A 26,671-nucleotide genomic window follows, 5' to 3' on the forward strand; every position below is an offset into this window, starting at 1 on the left:
TCTTCTGATTTTTCAGATGTGTCAGCAACCCCGTCTCTTGAATGTCTTTACTAACCTTAAATAAGAAAGTGATTGTCACTTTCTTTAATGTGACTATTCACAGTATCTCCTGTGCCTTCAGTGTCAGTGGTTGTGAGACCAGCTTTGTAGAGCTTTGCTCCTTGTAGGTCTTAAGCCATCGTCTATTTTCACCGTATGCTTTCAGTGTCAAAGCGGCAGACAGTTGTACTGAAGATGCTTTGTTGTGTTTTTACCATGTAAAAAGATTTTTTCCGATCATAGCATAACAGGATGTTGAATGACAGAGGTAATGTTTTTTTTTCTGCCATAAAAGCATAATTTCCACAGCAGGAATTATGCACATTTGTATGTTGGGAAAAGAGGGTTTTACCATCTCCATGTTGAAAGTCTCTGTGGCATGAGGAAATCTTTTCCCTTGTTTTTTTGTTGTTGTTGCTGTTACTGTCATTTAAAAAAAATCCATATCTTCACTCGAATGAGAAATATTTGCAACGAAAAAGTACCCAAATTAAACATTTATGAATAGAGCTTGCTTAGCTATCATTAGTGAATTTTTCATCTGAATGTTTTATTCACCGTACTATGGAAAACATGGTCTGTCGATTGTTTTTAATTACTCACTGTTTTTAATTCACCAAAATGTACTGTTTCTATCTTTAAGAAGTAGTAGACTTATGATTTCTGTTAGGTACGTGTATGTCAGTTATTGAAAATTGTGCTGTGTTTGTCTCATGGTGTTTTTGAAATCATGATTTTTATCTCCTTTAAAAGGTAACATAATAATTCTTTTTTTAATAATTAAACTAATTTAGTAAATTCAAGATGGAGGCGCTTTCCTACTGATTATGCTTCCACCTCAGAAGATGAATTTGGATCAAACCGTAATTCCCCTAAACATACTCGTCTACGTACTTCTCCAGCCCTGAAAACTACTCGGTTGCAGAGCTCTGGGTCAGCAATGCCTACTAGTTCTTCGTTCAAGCACCGGATCAAAGAACAGGAAGATTACATCCGAGACTGGACTGCTCACCGAGAAGAGATCGCGAGGTTGGTTTTTAATGGATCGTCTTTAAAAATTGAAATATTTTGTCAGCGTTTCACCCTGATAACCGATTTTAGCTTTGCTGTGATTTGTACGAGGAGCCCAAGAAATGAGATCTGCCGGTGGCTGTGAACTGAGTTGCTCTCCATCCACTTTCTCTCGGTTCGTGTTTTTAATGCCAGCGCTACTACCGTATTGTAGAACTAATTTATTTCGGTTGCAGCCCCCCTTTCTTGTTTCTAGAGGCCGTTTTTGAAAGGTAGTGTCAGCTACCTTTGTTCTTCCACAGTTAAGAATTGTGCAGCTGAACTTTCTATTACTTTCCTTTTATCTTCCGGAGAGGAAATAGCAGTGTCTTGACGGAGATCCGTGGCTCATGTTCTTGGGGAGAATTACAGGAGGTGGATTTTTACTCTCACTTTTACGAGTTCATTAGGCACAATTTAATTCAACCCTTTGTTAATTACTTTGAATATTAAATAAATTTGTTCCATGTAACCTTTACGTTACAATAAAAATTCATGCTGCAGATGTGATTTTTAATCAGTACCTTGTCATGGCTGAACACTGAAGAGAGGCTGCGCTCCAACAGATGCTCTTGTAGTTAAAATACGGTTTTTTAAGTTTGTAAGATACTGAACTTTACTGCAGTGTTTTATACCATATGTTACCTAAACTTTTTGACCGTTTACATGCTGTAGTTACCTCTGCCTTCAGTTTAAGACCCTGATCTTCAAGTTTTACGTTTGGCAACATTATTAAAGAACATCACATATAGTGAGTCCATAGATGCTTTAAAAAAAAAAATAAATTCTTACCATAATTTAATGGTGTTTATCTCTTTTTTTCCCTTTGTTGACTTATGTGAATTATGTTGTTTTTTTTTTTTCTGGCTCATTTCTTTAAAGTTTATATTTTTTGGTCTTTAATGACCATTTACTTGTAATTGCCTTCCATTGCTTATAATTCTTTGACAGCATGCCCTTTTAATCTCACTGTGCTGCTTTAACATTTTATTTTGCCATATAAATAGCTTTTTGTGAGCCTAATTATCGAAGCCCTGCAAGCCAGTTAGGGGACAGGCCTGTGTGTGCTTCAGGATCCGTAAATTATTATGAGCCCGCAGGATGCCTGCAGTGAGAGAATTTCCACCCATTTTTTATTCTTGTGGGCACGGCTGGCAACAGCAGGTCTTGTCCTCGCATCGTTTCCCCTTCCTGTGGGGGAGAGGTCTCACTGCACCTGCTCAGGAAGTACCTGAGGGAACTGGAGGGTGTGTCTGCTTCCCCCTTCCTGGGCCACCCCCTTGAAGCCCTGGACCCCAGACCAGAACACCTGGACCCCTTCTTTGGAGCCAAACCCACTTCCCTGCCCCCACACAGAAGGCAGATAGATACTGCAGAGGGGACAGTGTGCAGGAGCACTAGGTGACATTCTCACTTGGTTCCATCATGCTACCACATGCCTTCTATCAGCGCTGTCCCTGTGTCTCGTTGTCTGTAGCAGGACAGCCAAATGGCTGGGCCGTTTAACCTCTAATGACCTTGTGCCTTTTCCCTCCAGTTTGTTAGCAGCACCATGCTTACAGAACTTGCCTTTGGGATTTTAATTTTTTAAGGTGTATTTTTCGGCCATATATCTAAAAGCAAGGAAAACAGATGGATTGCAAAAATCCAAATAAAATGTTTGTATCATTTTAGAATTTCCTCCTCCAGCAGAGTTGATGGGGGTGGAGACTGAGAATAAGAACAAGGATTATAAGCTCGGAGTTAAAAAAGTACACAGATACGAGATTATAAAATATTCCAGTGAGCGTAATCTAGAAGCATCGTGATGGAGTTAGTAAGCTGAGATTTAACAGCTACGTGAATAGAGCCATACTCTCTATTGAATTATAAATCTATTCCTTCTACTTGAAAGGTACTCATTACTTTGGTTTTCTTGATAATTTTGCTTTTTAGAATTCCTAATGCTGATTTTTAGTAGGTGCTGAGACTTCTAAGCAGTGTGGGTTTAAGCCAATTTTATGGTCTATATTACTGAGTCAACTTTAAGATGGGAATTGGCACGCAGAGAAACAGCTGGCAGGTACACGATAAACTTGCAAATTAGAAGAAGGCTTTGGGGTGCTTACTGACTGAACAGTTTACGTCACGTGTACATTAGTTATTCATGTTAGTTTAGTTTTTATTGTGTAACCTGTGAGATTGCTGTTGTCTGTGTATGTGACTTGTTTTTTCTAATCAACTCACACTGCTATCTGCAGATATCAGCAGCTTCACCGTACAGTGTCTGCATAAAAAAACTTAATACCAAAAAAAAAACTTAATACAAAAAGTGGATTTTTGGATAAGCTCATGCTTATCTATTTTTTTTTTTGTCTCTTTTAAGTTTGGTTATTCTGTTTTTCACTCTAGTTCATTTATTTCAGAAGTACAGGAATTGAATATAGTATCTAAAAGAACACTTTAAACTCTTTCCAGAAGAATCATATCAACAGTTAACAAGCTTTTAAAAATTACATGTGGAATGATAATGTGAGATGTAGCATGACATAATAAAAAGATCTAGTTACGCCAACTTATTTGTGATTTTAACCAAAAAAAAAAAAAAAAAAAAAAAGCTTATATAGTCTCTCCTAAGCCTTATTTTCCTCATCTGTAAAACAAGATGATGACTACCTCTCCTGCAGGGGGGCTGTGAGAATGGAGTGAGTTGACAAGAATAAAGCTTCTTTCTAGGCGTGCTCATGATAGTGGTTTTGATTCTATTATTATGTACAGTCCATAATTATATATAATACAATGTGCTCTTTACATTTATTCTAAAGTTACAAGTGATCAGAACATATTTCTTGGTGTTTTTCCTACCTTTTTGTATTGGTAAATAAAGGAATTGACCACAGATTGTGTCTGCGAGGCCACAAGCTTCCATTTAGCTTCTCTTTTTAAATTTGTAGCTAAATTGTTATGCAGTGACTGCCTTCCTTGGAAGGCTTTCAAGCTTACATTTTGCCCAAGTTAAAAAAATGTTACTTTGTACCTGCTTTCAATTTTAAAGTTGCAGAAGCTTTCACATGTTGCTTTAAGAATGTCTGCCATTCCAAAACCTTCCCTGTGGAAGGAGTCAGATTGGGTTCCTAACTTAGGAAACTTTCATATCTCATTGAATTGAGATCTTTTTGAGAAAAGCAGGAATATCAGTGGTAGATCGTTAAGTTTCTACCTCGTAAAAAAAAAAAAGTAAAGGAAAAAAATCATATTTTGTCTTTTGCTTATCACCGATAATATTTATTTAGTTCTTCAGTCCATGTGGCTGATAACACACATAAATGGCTCTGTGGAAATGAGCTCTACCCCGGGATCTGGCCCTGCCTGAGTAATTTGTAAGTTATGTTGTCATGATCGGGCCACTCTCTTTCTCTGGGAATGTGTCCTGATTCATGTTCAGTTAGAGAGGTCCTACCTCACAAGAACCCTGTGACTCTCAGGAGAGCTAACGTGTGGTATGACGTGTGGTGCGTAGCCGGAGGTCCTGCGTCCGGGTTCCTGACCTCTTTGGCCATCTGGGGAAGCTTCTGGAGCTCCTCTCAGAACAATATTTCTAAATGCATCAACATAACATATTTAGTTGTATTTCAGTATGACCGCATTTCTTTGTAATGTTACCAAAACATTTTTAAAGGGACAGAGTAATATATGGTTCAGGAACATTCTTGCCGCGGGTTGAATTTTGAAGTAGTAATGTCTAATTGTTTTGAGATGCCTATAGCAACTATGATGTGATTCCTATTGGTGGGAAAAAAAACCCAGTATCACTAATACATCTATTGTTTGTTACTCGTATTTATAATCAAAAGAAATGCTAAGCTTCATTTGAAGGTTAGTGAAAATGAAGTTGTAATTGCTCTCTTTTCCAGGGCCAGTGACTCCTTGGGTTCTGCTCACGGTTGTCCTCCGTTAATACTAGTCATCAGCACTGACACTGTATTTTAAAAGATATATCACTATGTCTGGGTGTTTAACATGTTTTTCAAAGTGACAGTGTTTCCGAAACTTAGTTTTATTAACTTTTGGAGTTGAAGTTCAGGACTTTTAGTATCAAAGTAGTTCATAGGATTTCCAAAAAATCTTAAGTTTTTGGTACAGATCTTTAATTAGACACACAGCTGACGTAACTGATTCTCTCTCAAATGATTGTTTCTGGAGCTGTTATTTAAAAGGGATTAAACTTCTTTTCTAAAATCGTCACCAGGATCAGCCAAGACCTTGCTCTCATTGCTCGGGAAATCAACGATGTAGCAGGAGAGATAGACTCAGTGACTTCGTCGGGCACTGCGCCCAGTACCACAGTAAGCACTGCCGCCACCACCCCTGGCTCTGCCATAGACACTAGAGAAGAGGTAGGAGATCTTCATGGAGAAATGCATAAGGTTCTTTCTTTTCTTTATTTCTTTTGCTTTTAGCTTTTTGCTTCGTTTATTTTAGTTCATCCACCCTCCCCGTCTGCATGCAGCACTGCTTCTTCCAACTTTGGTTTGAAAAATTTCTTTTTCTGTTTTTGTAACCAAACTAGCAAAGGCTAACATTTGGTCTACTATTAACACGAAGTTGTAAAATTGTTTAAAACAAGCACTTTGTTGGACAATTCCTGGTGTATGGTTTGACTTTAAAATATGAATATAAATGGCATCCGAAAAGCAAATTAAAACTTGATAAACGATTGTATAATGTTTCTATAAAGTTTGGCTATGAAAATACTTCAATTACAAAGATATCTTTATACCCAGTTAGCTAGTAGATATCCCTACTAGCAAATGAAGAGAAAACGCTACAGTGTCCACTACTTTAAATAATTCTGTTGAAAAAGACACATATATACTCAAAGATACTTTGAAAATTGAAATATATGTGTTTATACAGACAAAATACAGGTATCTTGAGTTTTGAAACATTCTTGTAAATTCTGGAAGGGAAGGAATATTGTCCTTCCCAAACCAGGGTTCCTGCTCTCCAGCTCCAGGGACCAGTATTACGTAACTGGCCCCAGAAGGTACCTTTACTGGATCATATAAAGTTAATGGTACTCTGCCACGTTGGCTCTCTTGAACTGGCGCAAGCGAAAGATGGGCATTTGAGAGAATGAATTAAAAGTTTTGTTAGGACAAAGCCACATTCTTTGATTTAAGTATCTGTCATCTGGCTGTTTTGTGCTACAGTGTCAGAGATGAGTAATTAGACAACCACTCTATTGGCCACAAAGCCTAAAATATTTATTATCTAACCTTTTACAGAAAAAAAAAAATGCCAGCCTCTAATAAGCGTCCTTAATTTTATGAAATAACATTCTCAAAAGTAGCCCAAAATGGCTAGCCTTTTTGACAAATTTGATTCTGATAAACTGTGTTAATAATACTTTCTTCCTCTGCTTTTTGTCACATTCCTTTTATAATCTAGTTTTTTAATGGTCATTTTTTTTTGTTGGTTTTTTTTTTTTTCCCTTCATGTGTTGTCTGATTTGATAAATGAGCTTTCGTGAATCTGTGTAGAGTTTTGTTACCACATTGATCAATTGTAAATGTATATAAAATCATCCTCATTGGTGAAAAACAAAAGGATCTTCTTGGTGGCAAGACATACACAATTCTTCTGGTACATTTAAAATGATAAGATATTATTTTCTCAGCTCTCTAACTAAATCGTACCTAACATGCTTATATATTCACTCAGACCCAGTAAAATTATTCAGACATTTCATTGAATAGACTTTCATTTTTCTTTTTTGTTTTATTTCTGAATATTGTACTAAAGTTTATTCCTTCTTCAGTAAACCTGAGTTACTTTGTATTGTATTTGTATAATATGTACTGTAGATGGCAGTATGTCATTTTTACTAGAATATGTAATTTCTATAGCATTGTTCAAAGCTTACCTAAGACCAAAATATACTCATTTTGTGGATTTAAATTTTTTTTCTTTTGTAAACTTAATTGGAATTTGCAATTTATATATCTGTGAAGAAATTTGGCACCTGGATTTGGGGAGGAAAAAAAAAGAAAAAAAAAAGATAGGAAACTAAAAGGAAAAGAAACATTATTTTACATTGGTAAGGCAATGTGAGTAAAATAAACTTGTCCATTTACATGGCTCAGCTTTTTCTGCTTATCATCTGTTTTCCATTTGGGGAAAAGCTTATCCATTGAAGAATTGAATTCAGCCTAGTTCTGTACTTTGGATTTTAAAAATAAAATCTTATGTAGCTGAACATCTATTTTATTAAACAGGTACCTTTTTATAAAAAGAAAGAGTAATTGGTTTATTGAAGACATCATGCTTCTGTTACTACCTGACAATGGAATAACTTCTGTCTAATTTTTAAAAAATGATAATGCCAGGATCAGTACTTTTCCAAATTATTCTCATAAGGATCTGCTTTTGTCCTATTAGTTGGTTGATCGTGTTTTTGATGAAAGCCTCAACTTCCGCAAGATCCCTCCATTAGTTCATTCTAAAACACCAGAGGGAAACAACTGTCGGTCTGGTGATCCAAGACCCCAACCAGCAGAGCCCCCTGATCACTTAACAATTACAAGACGGAGGACCTGGAGCAGAGATGAAGTAAGTAAACCGCAAACTTTAACGAATGTCAGAAGAAGCATGTCCTGTTGTAGGAAAAGGAGGAACTATTCGATAAATGGGGCTGGGGAAGAAAGCACTTGTCCTTATGATGAGTAGAATGAAATTTCATCCTGACATCACATCATGTACAGTCCCTTCTCTAGCTTCTGCAGAACAAATCCAGCCGGCTGCCTGTTCTTGTAGAGAAAGCTTTATCTCAGCACAGCCAAGCCCACTTGTCGGTGTGTTATCTGTAGCCGCTTTCACAAGAACGAGTTTAGCAGTTGCGACAGAGACCAGAGAGCCTGAAATCTTCACTCTCTGGCCCTTTACAGAAGAACTTTGCCAAACTTAGCTTTGCCCATAAATTTCAGCTAGGGTGCTATGAGCCTCCATCGTAAAAATTCATTCTTTTGGGCAAATTTTTAAGAAGTATCTCTCAGGGGTGCCTGGGTGGCTCAGTCGTTAATCCTCTGCCTTCTGCTCAGGTCAGGATCCCGGGGTCCTGGGCTCGAGTCCTGCGTTGGGCTCCCTGCTCGGTGGGGAGTCGGTTTTTCCCTCTCCCACTCTTCCTGCTTGTGCTCCCTTTCTCACTGTGTCTCTCTCTGTCAAATAAATGAAATCTTTCTAAAGTATCTCTCCCATTAGACTCTGCCCCAAAAAGCAAGTATTGTAATCTTCTTGATCTCTATATTCATATTATTTGGTGAAAGAATAGATAAACAAAGTATTCTAAATTACTTGTATTTTCCTTTTTTTGATCATTTGAATTAGAGGCATGAGAGATGGGATCATGATTGTGATTGAAGATAGGGATAATATGGATTGTTTTTTGTAAGTGATATATGATAAGTGATATGACCAAAATAGTATGGAAACTGGACAAGTTATTTTTAAAAAGAAACTCCTTTATTGATATTTATTTCTCTTCCTCAGTTTAGTTATACATAACTCTAATGACGTTCCTCATTTTTTAAATTAAAATTAGCATAAATACTAAATGCCCCTAAATATAGTGAGCTGTGACTAGTGTTCTCCGTGGTTATACAAAACAGAGATAATATTTTAATTTCTTTGGATGTTTCAGGTCATGGGAGATAATCTGCTGCTGTCATCCGTCTTTCAGTTTTCCAAGAAGATAAGACAGTCTATAGATAAAACAGCTGGAAAGATCAGGTACTGTTCTGCACTCACACCTCTGGGCTTAGATTGTTAGCGGACACCTGTTCCACTGCGTGCTGGGCTGCTCCCCTTAACGGCCCGCGGGGACGAATGAGGGCAGCAGCACCGAGCTCACTGCCGCCACCATCACGTTCCGTCTCTTTTTTAGGTGTAAGTAATAGCCAGAAGCTAGGCCACATGAAGGGGGCAGAAAAGGAACCAGAAGACTCAATAATCTGCCCTCTATAACGGAGAGTTAACAGCTATAAAATTACTTAGATTAATTTTATTAATAATTAGATACAATTTACTGCTGCACAGAATAACAGTAAGTATTTTAAATTAACAGACCTTTGGGGCTTCTTTTATAAGACCTGAAACGTGAGGCTAGTTTCATCTTCCTCATCGGTAAAGAGAACAGTGTGCACAACCCTGTAAGACCCGAACACTTGCGTACTTGCCAGCCGTGTGCGCTCAGTCACGAGGGCCTCAGAACTGTGCTGGGCGAGTGACACACAGTCAGAAATCATTCAGTCTGATTAAATTTGGAGACTTCATTCCCATATAAGGTCCTTTTAATCAGTGTTTATTTCACTTATTTATTCCTTTGGCTAACAATCCTTCCAGTATGTCCTAGTTTTAGAATATAATTTTAGTGGAATTAAATTGAAAACAGTTTCATCACCTTCAGCTGCACTGCATGCTTGAGCCAGACCTGAGGCATGTGTGACCTGTGATTAGACCTGTGGATTTCACTGGGTGGCCTCGATCTGTCTGGCTGCCTGCTGTATGGGCAGCTCCAAGGAGGATGGGTTGTCATGGCGAAGGGAGCTCGATGACCATGAGAGAAGCTGGTGGCACCAGCAGACTCGGAAGTGACATAGTTGCTGGGGCACACGAGACAGGCCTCACCCACCGTGATATTAGAGTGCCGATTGCTTGGGGACTGCGTGTGCTGGAAATAGAAACGGTAGGCTCACCTGTAAGCCCATTCAGAAATCACAGAATGTGTTATTTGTAAAAAGCGTGCAACTAATTTAATTTCCTTGAAATCAAATGTTGAGCCTGAAAATGTACACATTTTTTAATTTAGAAAGGATCCAATGAAATTGCATTGTTATTATACTTTTTATCCTGTGTAACTAGTGATTTTAATAATAAAAAGGAAAAAGGGGTGATTGGGCTCAGTTGGAACAAAAGTTGTGAGTAATAAAATCAGTTAATAAAGGCAAAAATGATGAAATTTAGACAAATCACATAGAGATAGCAGAACATACAGGTGTATGTACTGAAATACACGAGCTAAAGTGCAAATTCCATGAGAGCAGTGGTTTTTAATGTTAACATACCTAGAATAGCATGTAACTATTGGTTAATGAATGAATGTTAAATTATTATTTTATAGGAAGTTAAGTTTACTTAAAACTCATAAGAATGTGTGAAAATTGAGAAGGGTAAATTATCTTGAAAAAACAGATGTCAACATAATTGTAGTCATTAAAATAACTAATTATATGTACAAGGTACTCCTTAAGAAAAGACAAACATGCGATCACTTTTTAACTTTTTAACTGTTAACAAACATGCAATCACTTTTTAACTGTTAAGGGAATAAATAAGGAAATAAGCCTCCTATTTCCAGCTGCATTTGGAGGGGCTGTTGATACACTTCACTGATACTCTTTTGAAAAAGTAAAGATACCATTATGTGAAAAGACCAAGGTGTACAAGAGTAAATATGTTATGAGGTCATTTGTATAAACCATTAAGAAATGAACCTGGAGGGAAGAACTATATGTGTATATATGTACGTACACATGCGCATATAGTAGGTATTCTGTATAACGTGTATGTTTTTTCTGAAAGATTTGTATTTTTAATCACATTCCGTATTACTTTTGTCAAAAAACTTAAAAAGTAAAAAATAGGACAAGACAGTGTAGATGGCATTATTCTTTTAAACTAAAGAGAATTTAATATTTTTTAGAAGACAATAAAGTGAAGAGATAAGCTGGTTACATTTTTGAGAGATCAAGATAATATCAGGGAATACTAGAAGGCTCAAGGTGTAAAATCTATTTAAAAATACTTCAGGGAATACTAGAAGGCTCAAGGTGTAAAATCTATTTAAAAATACTTCAGAAATTCATTGGTGCTGTGAATTGATTTCTAATTCCTATAACTAAAATTTTAAGATGTATTGAAACCATGTCTGAATATGGTTTGTCAATTATAATATTCCACACAAATATAATTTTATATTGCTTATGTGATGAAATAATACATTTCATCAGTGTTTGATAAGTACCTAGTCATGGTAAAAACACATTGAACATCATATTATTGAATCGTAAGGCTATCTGTTTAAGAGAATTCATTTAGGTAATTTTTTCCCAAAACTATTTCAGAACAGACAGTGAAGGGCTTAGAATTTGACCTGGAGACTTTTTAGTCTGAAATCAACTGCTTTCGAAAAACGAGTTTCTTGCTTAATAGTTCAATTACTGAATGAAATTATCCTTGGCATTCCCTGTGTTTCCCATGCTGACATTTAATCTGACTACGATTGTGATTCCATAACATAATACGAAGATCACTCAAAAGCTGTGAATTTTTTTCTGAAAGATCTATATGACCTTTAAACAAAGACAGTTAAGTTCTAACCATTATGGCCTGGTCTAAAGTCATGTCTTGATCTAGTTTTCTGCTTCCTTAGTATTTAGATAGTGTATTTGAGTTCGCTTCCTAAAGTCAAAATGCCAAGTTTGGCTTCTTAAATCCATACCGTGGTATTTACTCATTGGCTTTAAAGTAAGTTTTTTATCCCTTCAGTGGCTTGGAGCTCTGGGGTGCTTTGTGTGTGTGAATCAGGAACCTCAGGTGTCCACTCTGGGCCATTTTCAGCAAAGGTGATAACATGTATCCTTTAACAGTTTGAGAAGCCCATGCATTTTACCCAGTAACCATATTCTGGCAAAATTCACTGGATTTTGAGCACAGTGTGGCTAAGCGCAGACTTTCTGTATCACATGAGTTCATTGTAGTTCTCAGGTGGTCCATGAAACAGTCTTTGCTTTCTCTGTACCAGTCCTAATGCTGCAAGGGAATCTTAGAATAAATGACATAATTTACTTACCTGTCTTAATGTCTTGGCCATGACGATATCAGCTCTTAGACAGCTGGCAAGGAGGTTTATTAGTCTTTTGGGTTTAGAAAATTTAACAGTCTGAGAAGAATATTCCATCGTTGCCCTTTTAAGCGTGGCGATGTGTAATTGTAGATGTTCCAGACTTGATTTGATGTTGATGAATTTCATGTTTTTCAAAAGTAAGTTGAATCTGGCATATTGATCTTTGAAGAAATACAAATAATATGTACTACTTAATACTTAAATACTGATCAGCTTCCAGTAGTAATAACTTACTTACTTGTACAGTGTTGATATTTATATAAAGCAGATAAATTAGATTTCCAGGCTCAATTCAGAAATTTTAAAAGAAACCAGAAAGGTGCCTATTATTCACATCTCTCTAAAACTGCTGAGTCATGTCTCAGAGATGCCAAAGTATTGGGAGAGAAGGATACCACTTTTAAAAGACAAATGATGGGCGCCAGGGTGGCTCAGTGGGTTAAAGCCTCTGCCTTCCGCTCAGGTCATGATCCCAGGTCCTAGGATCCTGGGATCCTGGGATAAAGCCCTGTGGGATTGAGCGGGGAGCCTGCTTCCCTTTCTCTCTGCCTGCCTCTCTGCCAACTTGTGATCTCTCTCCGTCAAATAAATAAACAAAATCTTAAAAAAATAAAAATAAAAATAAATAAAAGACAAATGAAAACTCTGTGTTACTTTTTTTTTTGTAAGTTAAGACACTTGAGTTTAGTTTCTAACGTAAGGATAATTATCTTTATTGGCAATTGTTTTTATCAAAAGGATAGTGTCTTAACTCCTAATTGGTTATTGTATACAAATATACTTACATAAATTAAGACTTTTAAAGACAAACACAGTAAGTACTCCAGTTTTCAGCCTTAAAAATAATGATCACACTTTAATCAATCAACGATTTTTCATACCTAATTCATTTTATTTCCATCTTATGTTTATAGTGCATAGATTCCATCTGAATAAAACTGTGTTTTAATAAGTGGTCATCTTATGGTTCATTACAAATATTAGATAAAATATGGGGGTTGTATCACCTATATTTTATATTTGGTTTTCAGTAACAAATGAGATAACTATGAAAGGATTTACATGTGTATTCATAACCACTCACTTGCTTTTTTAATACAGATTTCTCACATAAATGAGTTTATTGGTAATATTGGTTCACTATTTTATTTGTAGTTGATGTAATATTTAGTAATTTCTTTATCCCTGGGTAGTTTTAAAAAGATGCATTGTTTTTATATTTTTGTTAAACATATGATAGGTTTTTAAAACATGGAAAGTAAAATGCTTATTTTTTTTTAATTTCTAGAATATTATTTAAAGACAAGGATCGGAACTGGGATGAAATAGAAAGCAAGTTAAGAGCTGAGAGTGAAGTCCCTATCGTGAAAACTTCAAGCATGGTACGGCAGTTGTTCTCAAACATTGAAACATTTAATGGGTTTATCTTAAAGGAGCGATATTCTTTTGAAGTGTTTGTTAATTTACATTTTTAAAAAGATAGAAATACACAGATTTGGGAAGTATTAGGCCTTCCACTCTCTCTCACAGGGGTTTAAAATGTTGATTGCTTCAACATTATAGATGGTATAAAGGAGGAACTTTATGTTTCTTCACTAATACTTTCTTGTTCTTGTAATGATTATACATTGTAAATAGGCAGTTTGCAATAAGAGCGGAACTCAAAAAGAAGTGGACATGAGTCATTTCCTCGGGAGATTGCTCGTCTCCTACCCAAGAATCTGTACAGGTTTTCATGGCTCAGGGCGTCATCCTAAAACTGAGGTCACGGGTCACCCATTTCTCAGAGAAAATCCTTATGCACTTTTTCACAGTTGTTGAAGGTTGTTCAATGCACGTGTTTCAAAATCATTGCTTATACACTGTATAGTAGTATCATCTTGAACTTGTCGTCTTTTATTATCTTGTTGAAAAAATAATTGTAGTTAAACATTAAGAATTTTAAAATCTGAATCTCGTTTTTTGGATATCATAATTATTTCCTATCTTGTTGCTGCAGCTGTAGTGCCGTGTAGATGATGTTAAGTGTTCCAAGTAAGAGGAGTGTGAGCTTCATTGCTTATCAAATAAAAATGCTTTTCTCACAGTAAGCTGATTTTTGTCATTGCTTTCCCTACAGGAGATTTCTTCTATATTACAGGAGCTGAAAAGAGTTGAAAAGCAGCTACAAGGTACATGTACTACTAAATTAAGTAGGAAGGACTAACAGTTTCAGACAAGTATATTCTAAGTGGTATCTCTTAAAATATTCTACTAGAACGTGATTTGGTTAAGTGTAACAAATATAACAATTGGTTAAAAATATAGTTCTTCCTATCTAAATTATTCATAAAAAGGAAGCTTGGAAACCCAGTATAAATAGGGGCACCTGGGCGCCTGGGTGGCTCAGTGGGTTAAGCCTCTGCCTTCAGCTCAGGTCATGATCTCAGGGTCCTGGGATCGAGCCCCGCATTGGGCTCTCTGCTCAGCAGGGAGCCTGCTTCCTCCTCTCTCTCTCTCTGACTGCCTCTCTGCCTACTTGTGATCTGTCTGTCAAATAAAAAAAATAAAATAAAATAAAATAAATAAATAAATCTAAATAGGGGCACCTGGGTGGCTCAGTGGGTTCAGTGTCTGATGCTTCATTTCGGCTCGGGTCGGGGAGTCAAGCCCCACATGGGGCTCCAGCTCAGCGTGGAGTCTGCTTGAGATCCTGTCCCTCTACCCCTCCCCCCACTCACATGCTTGTGTTCGTGCACACGCACATGCACACGTGTGCTCTCTCTCTCTCAAATAAATAAAATCTTTAAAAAAAAAATAAAATGCAATATAAATAAAAAGGTAGAGTTAAATCTTGGGCATATAGGCTAGCTATTGTAGACTAATTCACAGTATGATATTAACTATTTTATATGTACATAAATATTAATATATGAAAAATATGTAAAATAATGCATTAAAATTGTATGCAGCTCAGAATGCTTATTGACGATTGGCTTTATTTATTTGATTTGACACTTTTGGTGTAACCCAAATGAACTTGTATTCTGATACAAATCACAGTTGTTTGGGTGAACCACAGAAAAGAGCGCATATTGGCCAAAGGGTCATGATTTCTGTGTGTGCCAGATCTCCCTCAGGCCTGAATGCCCATGTGTGTCTTGAACTAGAAGTCTGCAGTGGCACAACTGGCCTCCAGAGTCAGCTGCTGATTCTACTCCGTGTTTGTTGCTTGAATTACCATAGGCAGAACACGTTGGCCCTCACTAAGTGATTCTTAACGTCTGGTCAATCTCCACATCCCAGAGGGTTATATTTTACCGCTGTGGGGACAAGTATCTTGCTAATAACACAACTGTTAGCTGATAGAACAGCAGTGTTCTATCACTTTGAAAAGGACCTCTTGAGAGTGATTGTTACATCAAAGGTGCTTCCTTCTGCCAACTCCCCACTCTCCCCGTGCCAAGCTGAAAATCACTGCCTAAGATTTTTCCTTGTCCACTCACTCCAGGATCTTTTGGATGGAAAGTTGCTCTTTCACTGGCCCATCCCATAGAGTAGCGAGGTCTGTAGGGCCTGCTGGAGCCGCCATTGGGTTCTGAGGGCATCCCCATGGCTCGGGGACACACACACTTTGCACACATCTGACGACCCCACACACTCACCAGGGTGAGCGGCAGTGTGCCGTGGTAGCTTCCAAGTGGGGTGACGTCCTCCCGGCCTCCCAGGCTTCCAGTTCCTTAGAACCCCATCTCAGCAATGAACCCCAGTTCTCTGAGCGGTAATACAACTAGGAGGGTTTATTAAAATCCCACCCAGCGTTTTCCCTAGCCTGTCACAATGATGAAAGCAAATTTCAAAAAGGCCTTTCTCCCAAACCTCAGTCTTCCAACAGACTCCAAAAGGCCCATATGTGAGTTCGCGCAGGGCACCAGAGAGCGCATTCAGGTCCGGGTCATCTACAATAGAGGTCAGCCCCCGAGTTATTCAAAATGGGTTCTAAATACGGTATTCAAAAGGATTAGCCAAATTTAAGCTCATATAAGCATCCTTAGTTGAAATATTACCCCAGTCATAAGCAGTGCTCACATCCAAATTTACCTGCATCTACAATTATCTTTTTTTCTCTTCCCTTTAGCAATCAATGCTATGATTGACCCTGATGGAACTCTGGAGGCTCTGAACAACATGGGATTCCCCAGCGCCATCTTGCCGTCTCCACCGAAACAGAAGTCCAGTCCTGTGAACAACCACAGCAGCCCCGGTCAGACACCGACCCTTTGCCAACCAGAAGCTAGGGTTCCCCATCCTGCCGCTATCTCAGTGTCAGCTGAATTTGAGAATGCCGAGTCCGAGGCTGATTTCAGTATCCATTTCAATAGGTTCAACCCTGATGGGGAAGAGGAAGATGTTACAGTACATGAATGACTTTCTCTCGATTGTTAAAAATAAGAACCTGTGGAATGACTAGAAATATTGGACGCAGCATAGTGTTGACTTACACAAAACAAGACAGCTTGGTCAGCTACAATCTTGTTCTCTCGGTCTTCTTAATTTTATTTATTTATTTTTTTTACCTGTGACGCGGTATCCTATGAATCCTTTCAGGCCGTTAGAAAACCACGAGAGGCACGTGTGGGAAAAAAGAGATTGTGGCAGTTTTGCCTTTTGTGGTTTTATGATTTTCAAATTGAATTCTCTAATTGCATCCTTTCCCTTCATAGATCTTTGTTTTTTTTCTTTAAGCCATGCTGTGACCTACAAGCAAATTAAATACCCAACATTTCTGACCCCCATGTCTCCTGTGCCAAGCTGCTCCCCGAAATGGACTTCTCTTCATCTGTACAGATTTGTTAAACACTTATATTTGCTTCTTAATAATAGGATTTATATTAGTCTTCATCACCATTGGATACGATGACATATTACTCTCCACAGTCCAACTGACCTTTCCAGACAGTCGTTCTTGTGTTCTGAAATTTTCCAGCATATATGTGATTTCTATAACTTTGTTGCTACGTAAATTGTCTTGGGTTGACGGAGATGAACTATTATGTTTGCACTAAGATTTGCCGGGAGTGGTAGGTGGGCATAGCTCTATATCAGTAAGGACTAACCGTCTTTTTTGTACATAGAAGATTGATAATACTGTATTTGTTTTAACCCCTCGGTGTTTTACTCCACTTTCAAAAAGCTCAATTGGCACTTTTTTCCCATTTTTTTTTAACAGAAGTAAGATTTTGTCTCATTTTAGGGCAAATGATAACTAGAAAGATTAGACTGTTGAGGTGGAGTATATTTTTTAAACTGAGAACACGTATATTGGTCCTGTGTTACCAAGTTTATATGTGACAGTTGAAAAAAAAATTCCCTTGAAATGATCATGAAGTTAAAATTTTCTTCATTAGGAGACTTGGAGAACCAGTAGTCATAAGATTAGCTGATAGTTTCGCTCCCAAGCAATGAATTGCTTCTGTGTGTTTCCCTGTAGGACCCAGTAGTAAATCCTGCCCGTCTTACACAGTTATAAGGACCCTGCAAGACGGCAACGATGAAGGCTTAGGCCTATGCCACTAAACAGGAAGCCTGTGGAAAAATACCTTCTGTAAACTTGTTTTTTCCCTTTCCAGTAAGTTCACATTTGGATAAGTTTTAAAAGAAAGTAATTATCTTTGTGTTTCCAGAACACTATAATTTGGGTGAATCTTAATTGCTTTAAATATTACTTAGTAAACTTGACTTCCCCCTGACCCCATCAGTCTATAAAGGTTAAAACAGTGGCTTTTGCAACTTTTACGAATGGTCTTTAGTATTTCAGCAATAATCCTGTACTACATTGGTTTCAAAAGACAGACTAACTCTGTATGCTTCAGAACTTTACAAGATTTAAAAACTCCTGTACTTTTGGGCCAGTTAATAAAGATGCAAAAAAACCCCTTTTTGTAGAGATGTAAAAACAAAAGTCTGTTGTATAATGAATCTCATATTTTTCTTTAAATTAAAAAAAAAACAGTAAATGAACTATTCTCCTTGTAAAGCTAACTTGTCCATTCTGTCTAATAAAGGAGGACTGAAAAAAAGTTTTAAAGAACATGAATGGAATGATACAAATGCTTTGAAGGAATAAGTGAAACATTAAAACAGGGTCAATCCATTTGAAGAAAAAGTCAAACAAAATAATCACCATTGCTCCCTCTTTTGTTTACTGTTTGGGTACTGATTATATCCCCATGGAAGTAGAAGGTAAGGAGTTGTCTAGGAAAATATTAGCATCTACTCAACTTACATTATCCTTTAAGTGTTTACACGGTTTTGTTCAATTATAAACATTTGGCCTTTTACTATGTTGTTTTTATTTTGTATGAATACATTATCCTCCTTATTTATTTTTGTTACCTTTATTACTTATGTTATTTTGTTATGCATTTACAGCTCCATTTTTAAATAAAGTGTTTCTGGAACTTTATACATGGATTGTACATTTTATTCTACCATCTGGATTGCCAGTGCTTCATCAGTTGACCAGATAACTATACACCATTTTCCAAGGCTTAGCAAAACAAGGAATCCTTCAGTTCTAATTAATACGTGGTAATTGTGAGACTTCATAGTGCTTTGACTAAAGAAGAAAAGATTTTCTTGGCAAATGTTTGTAAATCCCCTTCTCTTCACTTAGTACTCTAATCGTAAGGTGCACATAGAAGGCCTTTATTTCTCGCTGCTGGAACCCTCCGAAGGCTTTATGACCGTGATTCGTTTGGGGAACAAAGAAATTTAAAGTATCTTGTTGGACATCCTCAATTTGAGAACTATCCATTCAGATTCCTTTTCTTTCACTGTTCAGTCTATACCCAACAATCTTGAATCTCTGTTACTGTTGAACATTCTGTTTCTTAGCTTGACCTTTGAGGCTTTCCACAACCTGGTCCTTCCCTCATGTGTTCGGTGCACCTGACTCGGACTCTCCCACAAGCTCCTCGCCGTCCTGAGCGGTTCTTCTCTACTCTGGGCGTTTGCCTTTCTCCGTCCTTCCTGCTGACCCACCGCCCCCCCTTCTTCAGAGGCCACCAGCGACTTCGTGACGCTTCCCCCGCTGGACTGGGCCACAGCCCAGGACTTTGCCGCGCGTCGGCATTTCACTCTCCCTTCCCCACGACAGAGACTTCCTTCTAAGTCACTAAGACCATCTGCATTTCCTGAGCAGACCCTGTACTTTCAAACATCTTGCTTCTTCCCTCATTGCCTTTGGCTTTGCTTGCCGTATCTCTGCCTGTCAGGACCCTAACTTTTGGAAGGAAACTAGGCTTAGAAGCCTGGGATCCAGACACCTCCCTCACCAGCTAAAATGTGCCTCCGCCTTCCGATCTGCACGCTGAGCGGATCGTGGTTCTCTGAGAGCCGGGTGGAGTCGGTCAGTGCTCTGTGACTGGGAAACGGCTCCCCTTCCTCTTTTTCTCCAGAAAGCCTTCTCTGATTCTTTGTTCTGTAAAACCTTCCTTTCCCCATGTTCGAACCCCCTGTCCACTACAGGCCAGATCCTACCTATTCCACAAACATGTACCGGGTGCCTAACCGATGGGCCCGGCGGCAGCGGTTACCAGCAGTGAGCAGCCATCGGCTGTCGCCCTCGCAGACCTATTCTAGAGTCCCAGAAAAGAGAAACTAAAGATAAGGCACTGACAATGTCCGGTGGAAGGTGACTGACTATTCTGCCGTTTCCCCCAGGGAGTTGTTGACACAGCTGTCCTCGGAAAGATTTCTGTAGGCTCCTCTCTAGAAATGCAAATTTGCTGAGAATCCCTCATTTCTTGGTAAACGGTCTCCTGGAATTCTTCCTCATCTAAAGGAGGAGCAACATCCCTGCCGAGCACCAGGTGCCGGCAGGGCGAGGGGAAAGGTCAGCCAGACCTCACCCGCACGGCTCGCCCAGCGTGGCCAAGAGAGAGGAAGTGAAGACTGGCTGCTTTTCTCTCCACGTTTCTAAGCACATACTCCCAGACCAGACCCCTCTGGCTACCACGGCAGACCATGACATGGGGCTAGTCGTCCTGGGAACTCCTTTGCTATGTTTTTCTGGAGCTGGTGTCCACGGAAGTGTTCACCATGTCTGCCATAGTGGTGACGTGGCCCGAGGCTGAGTGGAAACTCCTCCTCACTGGGTTGTACTAACCTGTTTGGAAGCAGATAAAATAGATTTCAGGGCAACAACCAGAATCCAAGATTGTTGGGAGCCCGTGGCTTGGATGGGGAAACTGACATTAGTATCAAGGTTCCATTCGGGAAAGAAACAACATTCTAGCCCACTAGACCTCATGAGTTTTCCGTATTTTATGTCTTAAGAGAAAGAACACACTAAACGCATAGTCCGTGTAAGATAAAAATGGGCCATGCAATGGAATGTTATTTGGCCGATAAAGGAATGGAAGTACTGATTAATGCATGTTATAATGTGGATGAACCTTGAAGACATCCTGACAAATGAAAGTAGCCAATCACAAAAGGCCACTTGTATGAGCTCATCTGTATGAAAGGTCCAGAGTGGATAAAAGGCCTCTCCCGAGGTTAACTTCTGCAGACAGCTTGACACGGTGTGGAAATCTGTAGCCTATTCTGGGGGCGATGGGATATCTCAAAAAGAAAGTAGACTGAGGGTTGGCAATGGCTCAGGAGCAGGGGATGGGAAGATGAGGGGGTTATAGTTCGTGGGTACAGGGTTGCTTTTAGGGGGATAAAAATGTTTAAAATTGATTGTGGTAATGGTTGTACAATTGTGTAAATATATTAAGAATTGTTGACTGCAATATAAATTGTTACAACAGCTGTCTGTATAAAATAGGTATGTGAATTTGATCTCAATAAGGCCGTTTCCAAAAAATAAATAAATAAATAAGAAAAGTAAGTAGTAGAAGAAGATGGGCAAGGGAGTGGGGGGTGGGGAGGAGAAGTACAATGTCAGGTGGGGGTGGCGGCTCATCACTGTGCCCGGAAGTAGCCAGCTCTGCACCTGTTAACATTCTACCTGGGCTTATGTATGTCTGTCCACTGCAGTTGGCTTTGTATTTGGGTTTTCACATGTTGTCCGTCCCCCCATTAGCTGATGAGTTAAATAAAATCTTCGCCATATGTCCTTTTCTTAAACAGAGAAAATAGGATCTTTCTTGTGAAGATATTTGTATCAAAATGTGTTGTACTGGGAGAACTGGAAGCCAAGACGAGAGTCGCGACTGCGTTCCTACCAAAGAATTTGATTATCGGTCTCAAATGACCAACTGCCATGTCCTGACACTGTGCTGGGCTCTTTAGCACCTCATTTAAATTTCACAACAACCCAGAAGTACGTAAGACGAGAATTATGAGTCCCACTTTATGGAGTAGAGCCTTGAGTCAAGTAAGAGGCTCTGGGAGTCAAGTTCTGAACCTGGGTCTGACTTCTATCCTCTTTAGTCTCGGTCATGGAGAGACAGGAGAGTACGGTGGCAGTAGAAAGCCACTCGGTGTGTTAGAAATCCTGCAACTAAACTTAACATGTTGTTGGCTTCAGGCAAATGATTTCAACTCCAGCCTGTTTCATTATCTGTAAAGAAGGGGCAGGATGGTCGACGAGCTAGAGGGTCTCCAAGCTTTCTTCCTGTTACATTAGTTTTTATTCTCTGACCTTCAGATAGGGTACTCTGCTCTCTTCCCAGATTTGTGGCAGAAACATACCTTGTTGCCTTTATAGTAATTCTGCCTCTCTCCTCAACCCCTTTAGCAAAGGACTCGCCTCTCTCTGGTTTTGAGATTTTTACAACCACAACCCTTGGGAATTTATATGGCTTTCAGAGAAATGAAATGAAAAGCAGATTCTCAGGATTTGACAGAATGCCTTAGCTGGAATTTAAAGAGAGACGGATGTCTTCTCTAGCAGAAAATGAGGACCCCCCCCCACGTCCTGGGAGTTGGGGGGGAAGGGAGGGCAGTTACACCAACTTCGCCACCGTGCCACCTGGGAGAGGGGCAACATCCCCGGGACAACTGCAGCACAGTGTATCTGGCAAGCGGACTGTGGGAGGTGTGGAAATTTCCCCATGACTTGATCTGCACCAGAAAGCAAGAGAGACTCAGCACCAAAGTCTCCAGCTCCAGGATGCCAGGCCTCTGGGAGGTGACTTCTGCGGACAACTTGACACACTGTGGACTTCTGCAGCCTGTTCTGGGGGAGGTGGGATTATCTCCAAAAGACGGAAGTCAGGTATAGTTTGTGTCCCCAGGGCCTCTCAAAGCTATGTTCAAACTCTACTATAGTCTGTTAAGTGTGCGTTCGCATTATGTCAAAACCACAATGTATATACCTTAATTTTATTTTTTTTATGATGTGATGTTAGTCACCATACAGTGCATCATTAGTTTCTGAGGTCATATTCCATGATTCATTGTGTATAACCCCAGTGCTCCATGCAACCCATGCCCTCCTTAATACCCATCACCAGTCTAATCCATCCTGCAGCCCCCTCCCTGCTGAAACCCTCCGTTTGTTTCCCGGAGTCCATAGTCTCTCATGCTTCGTCTCCCCCTCAAACTCCCCCCGCCCCGCTCATTTCCCCTTCCTGCTCCTAACGTCCTCCATGTTATTCCTTATATTCCACAAGTAAGCGAAACCGTATGATCACTCTCTTTCTCTGCTTGACTTATTTCACTCAGCGGTCTCCTCCCGGTCCGTCCATCTTAATGCAAATGTTGGGTATTTAAAACGCACAGGTAGGAGCAGCCCAGGTGGGGTTCGCACACAGGTCCCTTCGCCTGGGACATTCCTGGCAAATTAACAGCAACCCCTTCCACGCTCTGAGCACAGGCGGCGGTGGGGAGACGGGGCATGCGCACTGGGGGCTGGGCCTCCCTGTCAAGGAGCGGTGCTGGGGCGGTAGGGGTGGGGCGGGGAAGGGCAGTCCCGGTGGCCCAGCCAGGCTGTGCACCCTAAGCCTGTACTGCTGAGAGAGCCATTTTAAAGACAAAGAATAGAAAATTATAAATACAAATTGTGGCACTGAAGATTTATTTAGAGTGAGACGAGAAATTACAACTAATTACAAGTTTCAACACTATCACAGCATCGCCAAACCCAGAAAAAGAAACCCCCCACCGTATTTTTGGCCTGCATTTTGGGGATGCATCCCCTGTGATGACCTTCCTCCGCCTACGCTGTGACACATCGGATGATGGAAAGAACGTTCTGCAGACCAGCCTCTAGCTCCGAGCACCGCCCACCGGATTTTTCTCCACTACCCACCTGTTGCCTGTAGGGGGCGCTGTTGAGCACGTTCACACTACGTCTGCCTGGTCCTGGCACGCTCTGCAAGCGGAGTTGGCACCAGTGGCTGGTAGGAGAGTTTCCAGGGACCATTCCTACGCCGCAACAGGTGGCAACAACACTTAGCTATACTGAGAAGAGACTAGGAACCACATAATTATATCCTAAACCCAAACAAAATACATCCTCAACTCAAATCCCCCTTATCCACGCCATGACAGTTTCTTTTATATTTATGTATATAGTAGCAGCGCAGGTGGGGGTTGCGCCAGGGTCCCTTTGCCTGGGACATTCCTGGCAAGTTATTAACAGTAGTCCCCTCCATGCACAGCCTCACTCCCAGGGAGCCCAGAGTGCAGGTGGCAGTGAGGAGGTGGGCAGGCGTGTGGGGGCTTGGTCTCCCTCCCGCCCTCCCTCCCTGTCTGCCTCCCTCCCTGACTCCCACTTGTGCTCTTAGTTTTCACCAAGAACTATATATATATATATATATATATAGAGAGAGAGAGAGAGAGAGAGAGAGAGAGGAGAGGGAGAAAGAGAAAGAATCTCAAGCAGGCTCCACATCGGGCATGGAGCCCAACCCGGGGCTTGATCTCACCACCCTGAGATCATGACCTGAGCCAAAGCCAAGACTGGGATACTGAACTGAGTAAGCCACCCAGGCACCCCAGCCATGACCATTTCTGATGTCACCTGACACCAGGGAATTGTGCGTGGGAGGGAAGTTCAGAATGGAAGGAGACAGTAGCTTTAACAATGGCAAATTAAAAACCTGTCTGGAACCTTGCCCTCGTCTTCCCCTTCACCTCGCCTCTCTAGCCAGAGCACTTCAGCCTCCTGGAGATGTCCCAGATTGCGTATTCGTTCAGGAGGTAGTCATTGAACATCTACTTATCCTAGGCACCGTGATTAGCACTGGAGTGCAGCAAGGATGTCCGAAAACTTGCTGACCTGGAACTTTGCGGGCTGCTGCACATTGAAGCTGGTTTCCTAACCCCGCGGCAGCCCCCATACAAAGCCCTCGGACTCACAAAGCAGCTTGTGGGGGAGGGGACTGGGAGCTGGAGAGCAGCTTTCTGCCTGTCAGAGGCCCTTTTGTCCCCCTCCTCCTCCTCCTCCCAACCTACCCCCAACCAATCACTTAGCAATTTCTGGAATTAAACCTCATGATCACCTGGAGGCGTTATCTTAAGTTTACTGCAGGCTGCAAGAAAGGTCCTTTCTGAAACTCTTTAGAGGGTGAGTGATACATGCCTTGATGGCAAATGCCAACACTTTATATTCATAAGCCATAATAGTAGACCAGCAAGGTACTCCTAAACTTAACTTCCGACTTTTGAGCTATTGCATTCTCTTAAGACCCTGGTAGACTCATCAATATATTGGGAGGGAGGCAGCAATCTGCAGAAATATATTTTAAGATGTGTTGTCCTGGCTTTCTAATTCCAACAATGTCAACCAGACAGAAAATCTCTCTCCCTCGTGACACCTCAAAACACTGGATAAAGTATCACAAACATGGTTTTAGTAGCATAACTTCATTCAGAATTTCCCAGGGCCAAGGATTGAGAAGGGAGCTGAAACACAGAGCTGATTCTGTGTCTTGCGAAGAGATTGCTGGCCGCTTGGTAACCAGGGGCTTGGGTGCAGGGAAGGGACATGGGCCTCATGCGTGTACAAGCGAGGCAATCAGAATGGAGAGTTTTCGCATGAGCCACCTCAGGGAGGGGGTGACTGAGCATGAGAAAGAGGCATTGTCCAAGGAGAGAATAGAGGATCTTTTTCCGGAAATGACACGGATCCTTGGATTTATAAATTGTGGTCAGTCTCAAGACTGATATATTTTTCGTACATACCTTGTTACCTTGTAGTGAAATTGTAGCACACCAAAGTTAAAGATAAAATCTTAAAAGTAATCAGGGGCGCCTCGGTGGCTCAGTCATTAAGCCTCTGCCTTCTGCTCAGCTCATGATCCCAGAGTCCTGGGATGGAGCCCCACATCAGGCTCCCTGCTCAGCGGGAAGCCTGCTTCTCCCTCTCCCACTCCTCTTGCTTGTGTTTCCTCTCTCGCGGTGTCTCTATCAAATAAACAAATACAATCTTTTTAAAAAATCTTAAGAGTAATCGAAGAGAAGAGAGTTTTTTCACCAAGAACTACAGCTAGGCTTCCCAACAGCAGCAAGAGCTAGAATATGGGGGACTACCCAATTATTTCGGGGCGCATATGCATGTGGATGGACAAAACACGGATCAGAACGACTCGGACTAATACTGTATTGAGTTATCCCTGAAGATGGAGAGAAGGAGATGAACACTGGGCGAGTCTTTAGCTGGGCTGTCACGTTTCATTTATTTAAAAATAGCATTTTTATTTACTGAAATGGTAGACTTAAGGCAAATAAGATAAAGTATTAACAACTGTCTCATTTTGATGGGATGCCCTAGAAACTTGTTACTTTCTGTGCTTGTTTGCATGCTGGAGTGGTGTCAAGTTCAAAAAACAACGTTTTCAGATCTATTTCCTTTCCCTCCTTTATTTGACATGTGCTCACAGAACGTCGATCAGTTAAAAGAGTAAAATTGATGCTGAATTTCCAGCATGTCTAACAAGCAGAGTCATTCATCAGATCGACTTGTCACATTCGAAGGAGACGCAACGTTAAGAGACTGGAATGGGCAGTGAACATCTCTTTGGAACCTGAACCAGCATCGCTGAAAAGAGCAAAGGCACTAAATTCATTCACTGGTTCATGAAATGACAGACACTGAGTTGACATCCAACACCAAGGGCATCTGTTATTTTAGGAAAATTTATATACAATGAAGATCTGAATACCTAATGGAATTACTAAAGAAGATTCCAGAATTTCTTTTTTCAGAGGTTGTGGCCTCTTTTTTTTTTTTTTTAATTAACATAAAATGTATTATTTGCTTAGGGGTACAGATCTGTGAATCATCTGTCTTATGCAATTCACGGTACTCACCATAGCACACCTAGTGTCCATCATCTAGTCCCCCCTATCCCACCCAACCTCCCCAGCAGATCTCAGTCTGTTTCTGAGATTAAGAGTCTCTTATGATTTGTCTCCCTTCCGATCCCATCTTGTTCCATTTTTTCCCCTCCCTTCCCCCCATGACCCCACGATGCCTCTCAAATTCCTCATATCAGAGAGATAATACGATAATTGTCTTTCTCTGATTGACTTATTTCACTCAGCGTAATACCCTCTAGTTCCATTTATTGATTTTGTGATTGTTTTATATAATTAGCTGATCCCATGTTAGGGGCATAGATATTTAAAATTGTTAGATCTTCTTGTTGGACAGACCCTTTAAATATGATATAGTGTCCTTCCTCATCTCATATTATAGTC

At 40.2% G+C, this 26,671-nt stretch overlaps 1 protein-coding gene across 1 annotated transcript in view; it reads left to right on the plus strand.

The window, feature by feature from the left end:
* The window catches only part of CEP170 (centrosomal protein 170), a 117,102-nt gene extending 98,633 nt beyond the window's left edge, over positions 1 to 18,469 (plus strand). Inside the window, exons 13-19 of the mRNA XM_080823968.1 lie at positions 834 to 1,068; positions 5,318 to 5,465; positions 7,510 to 7,680; positions 8,768 to 8,856; positions 13,320 to 13,413; positions 14,151 to 14,202; positions 16,149 to 18,469. Coding sequence (XP_080680094.1) covers positions 834 to 1,068; positions 5,318 to 5,465; positions 7,510 to 7,680; positions 8,768 to 8,856; positions 13,320 to 13,413; positions 14,151 to 14,202; positions 16,149 to 16,438 — 1,079 coding nt within the window. The 3' untranslated portion in view covers positions 16,439 to 18,469. The remainder of the gene's footprint in view (positions 1 to 833; positions 1,069 to 5,317; positions 5,466 to 7,509; positions 7,681 to 8,767; positions 8,857 to 13,319; positions 13,414 to 14,150; positions 14,203 to 16,148) is intronic.
* Positions 18,470 to 26,671: the final 8,202 nt, after the last annotated feature.

Source organism: Martes martes, assembly GCF_963455335.1.
Source record: "Martes martes genome assembly, chromosome: 15".
Taxonomy (NCBI): domain Eukaryota; kingdom Metazoa; phylum Chordata; class Mammalia; order Carnivora; family Mustelidae; genus Martes; species Martes martes.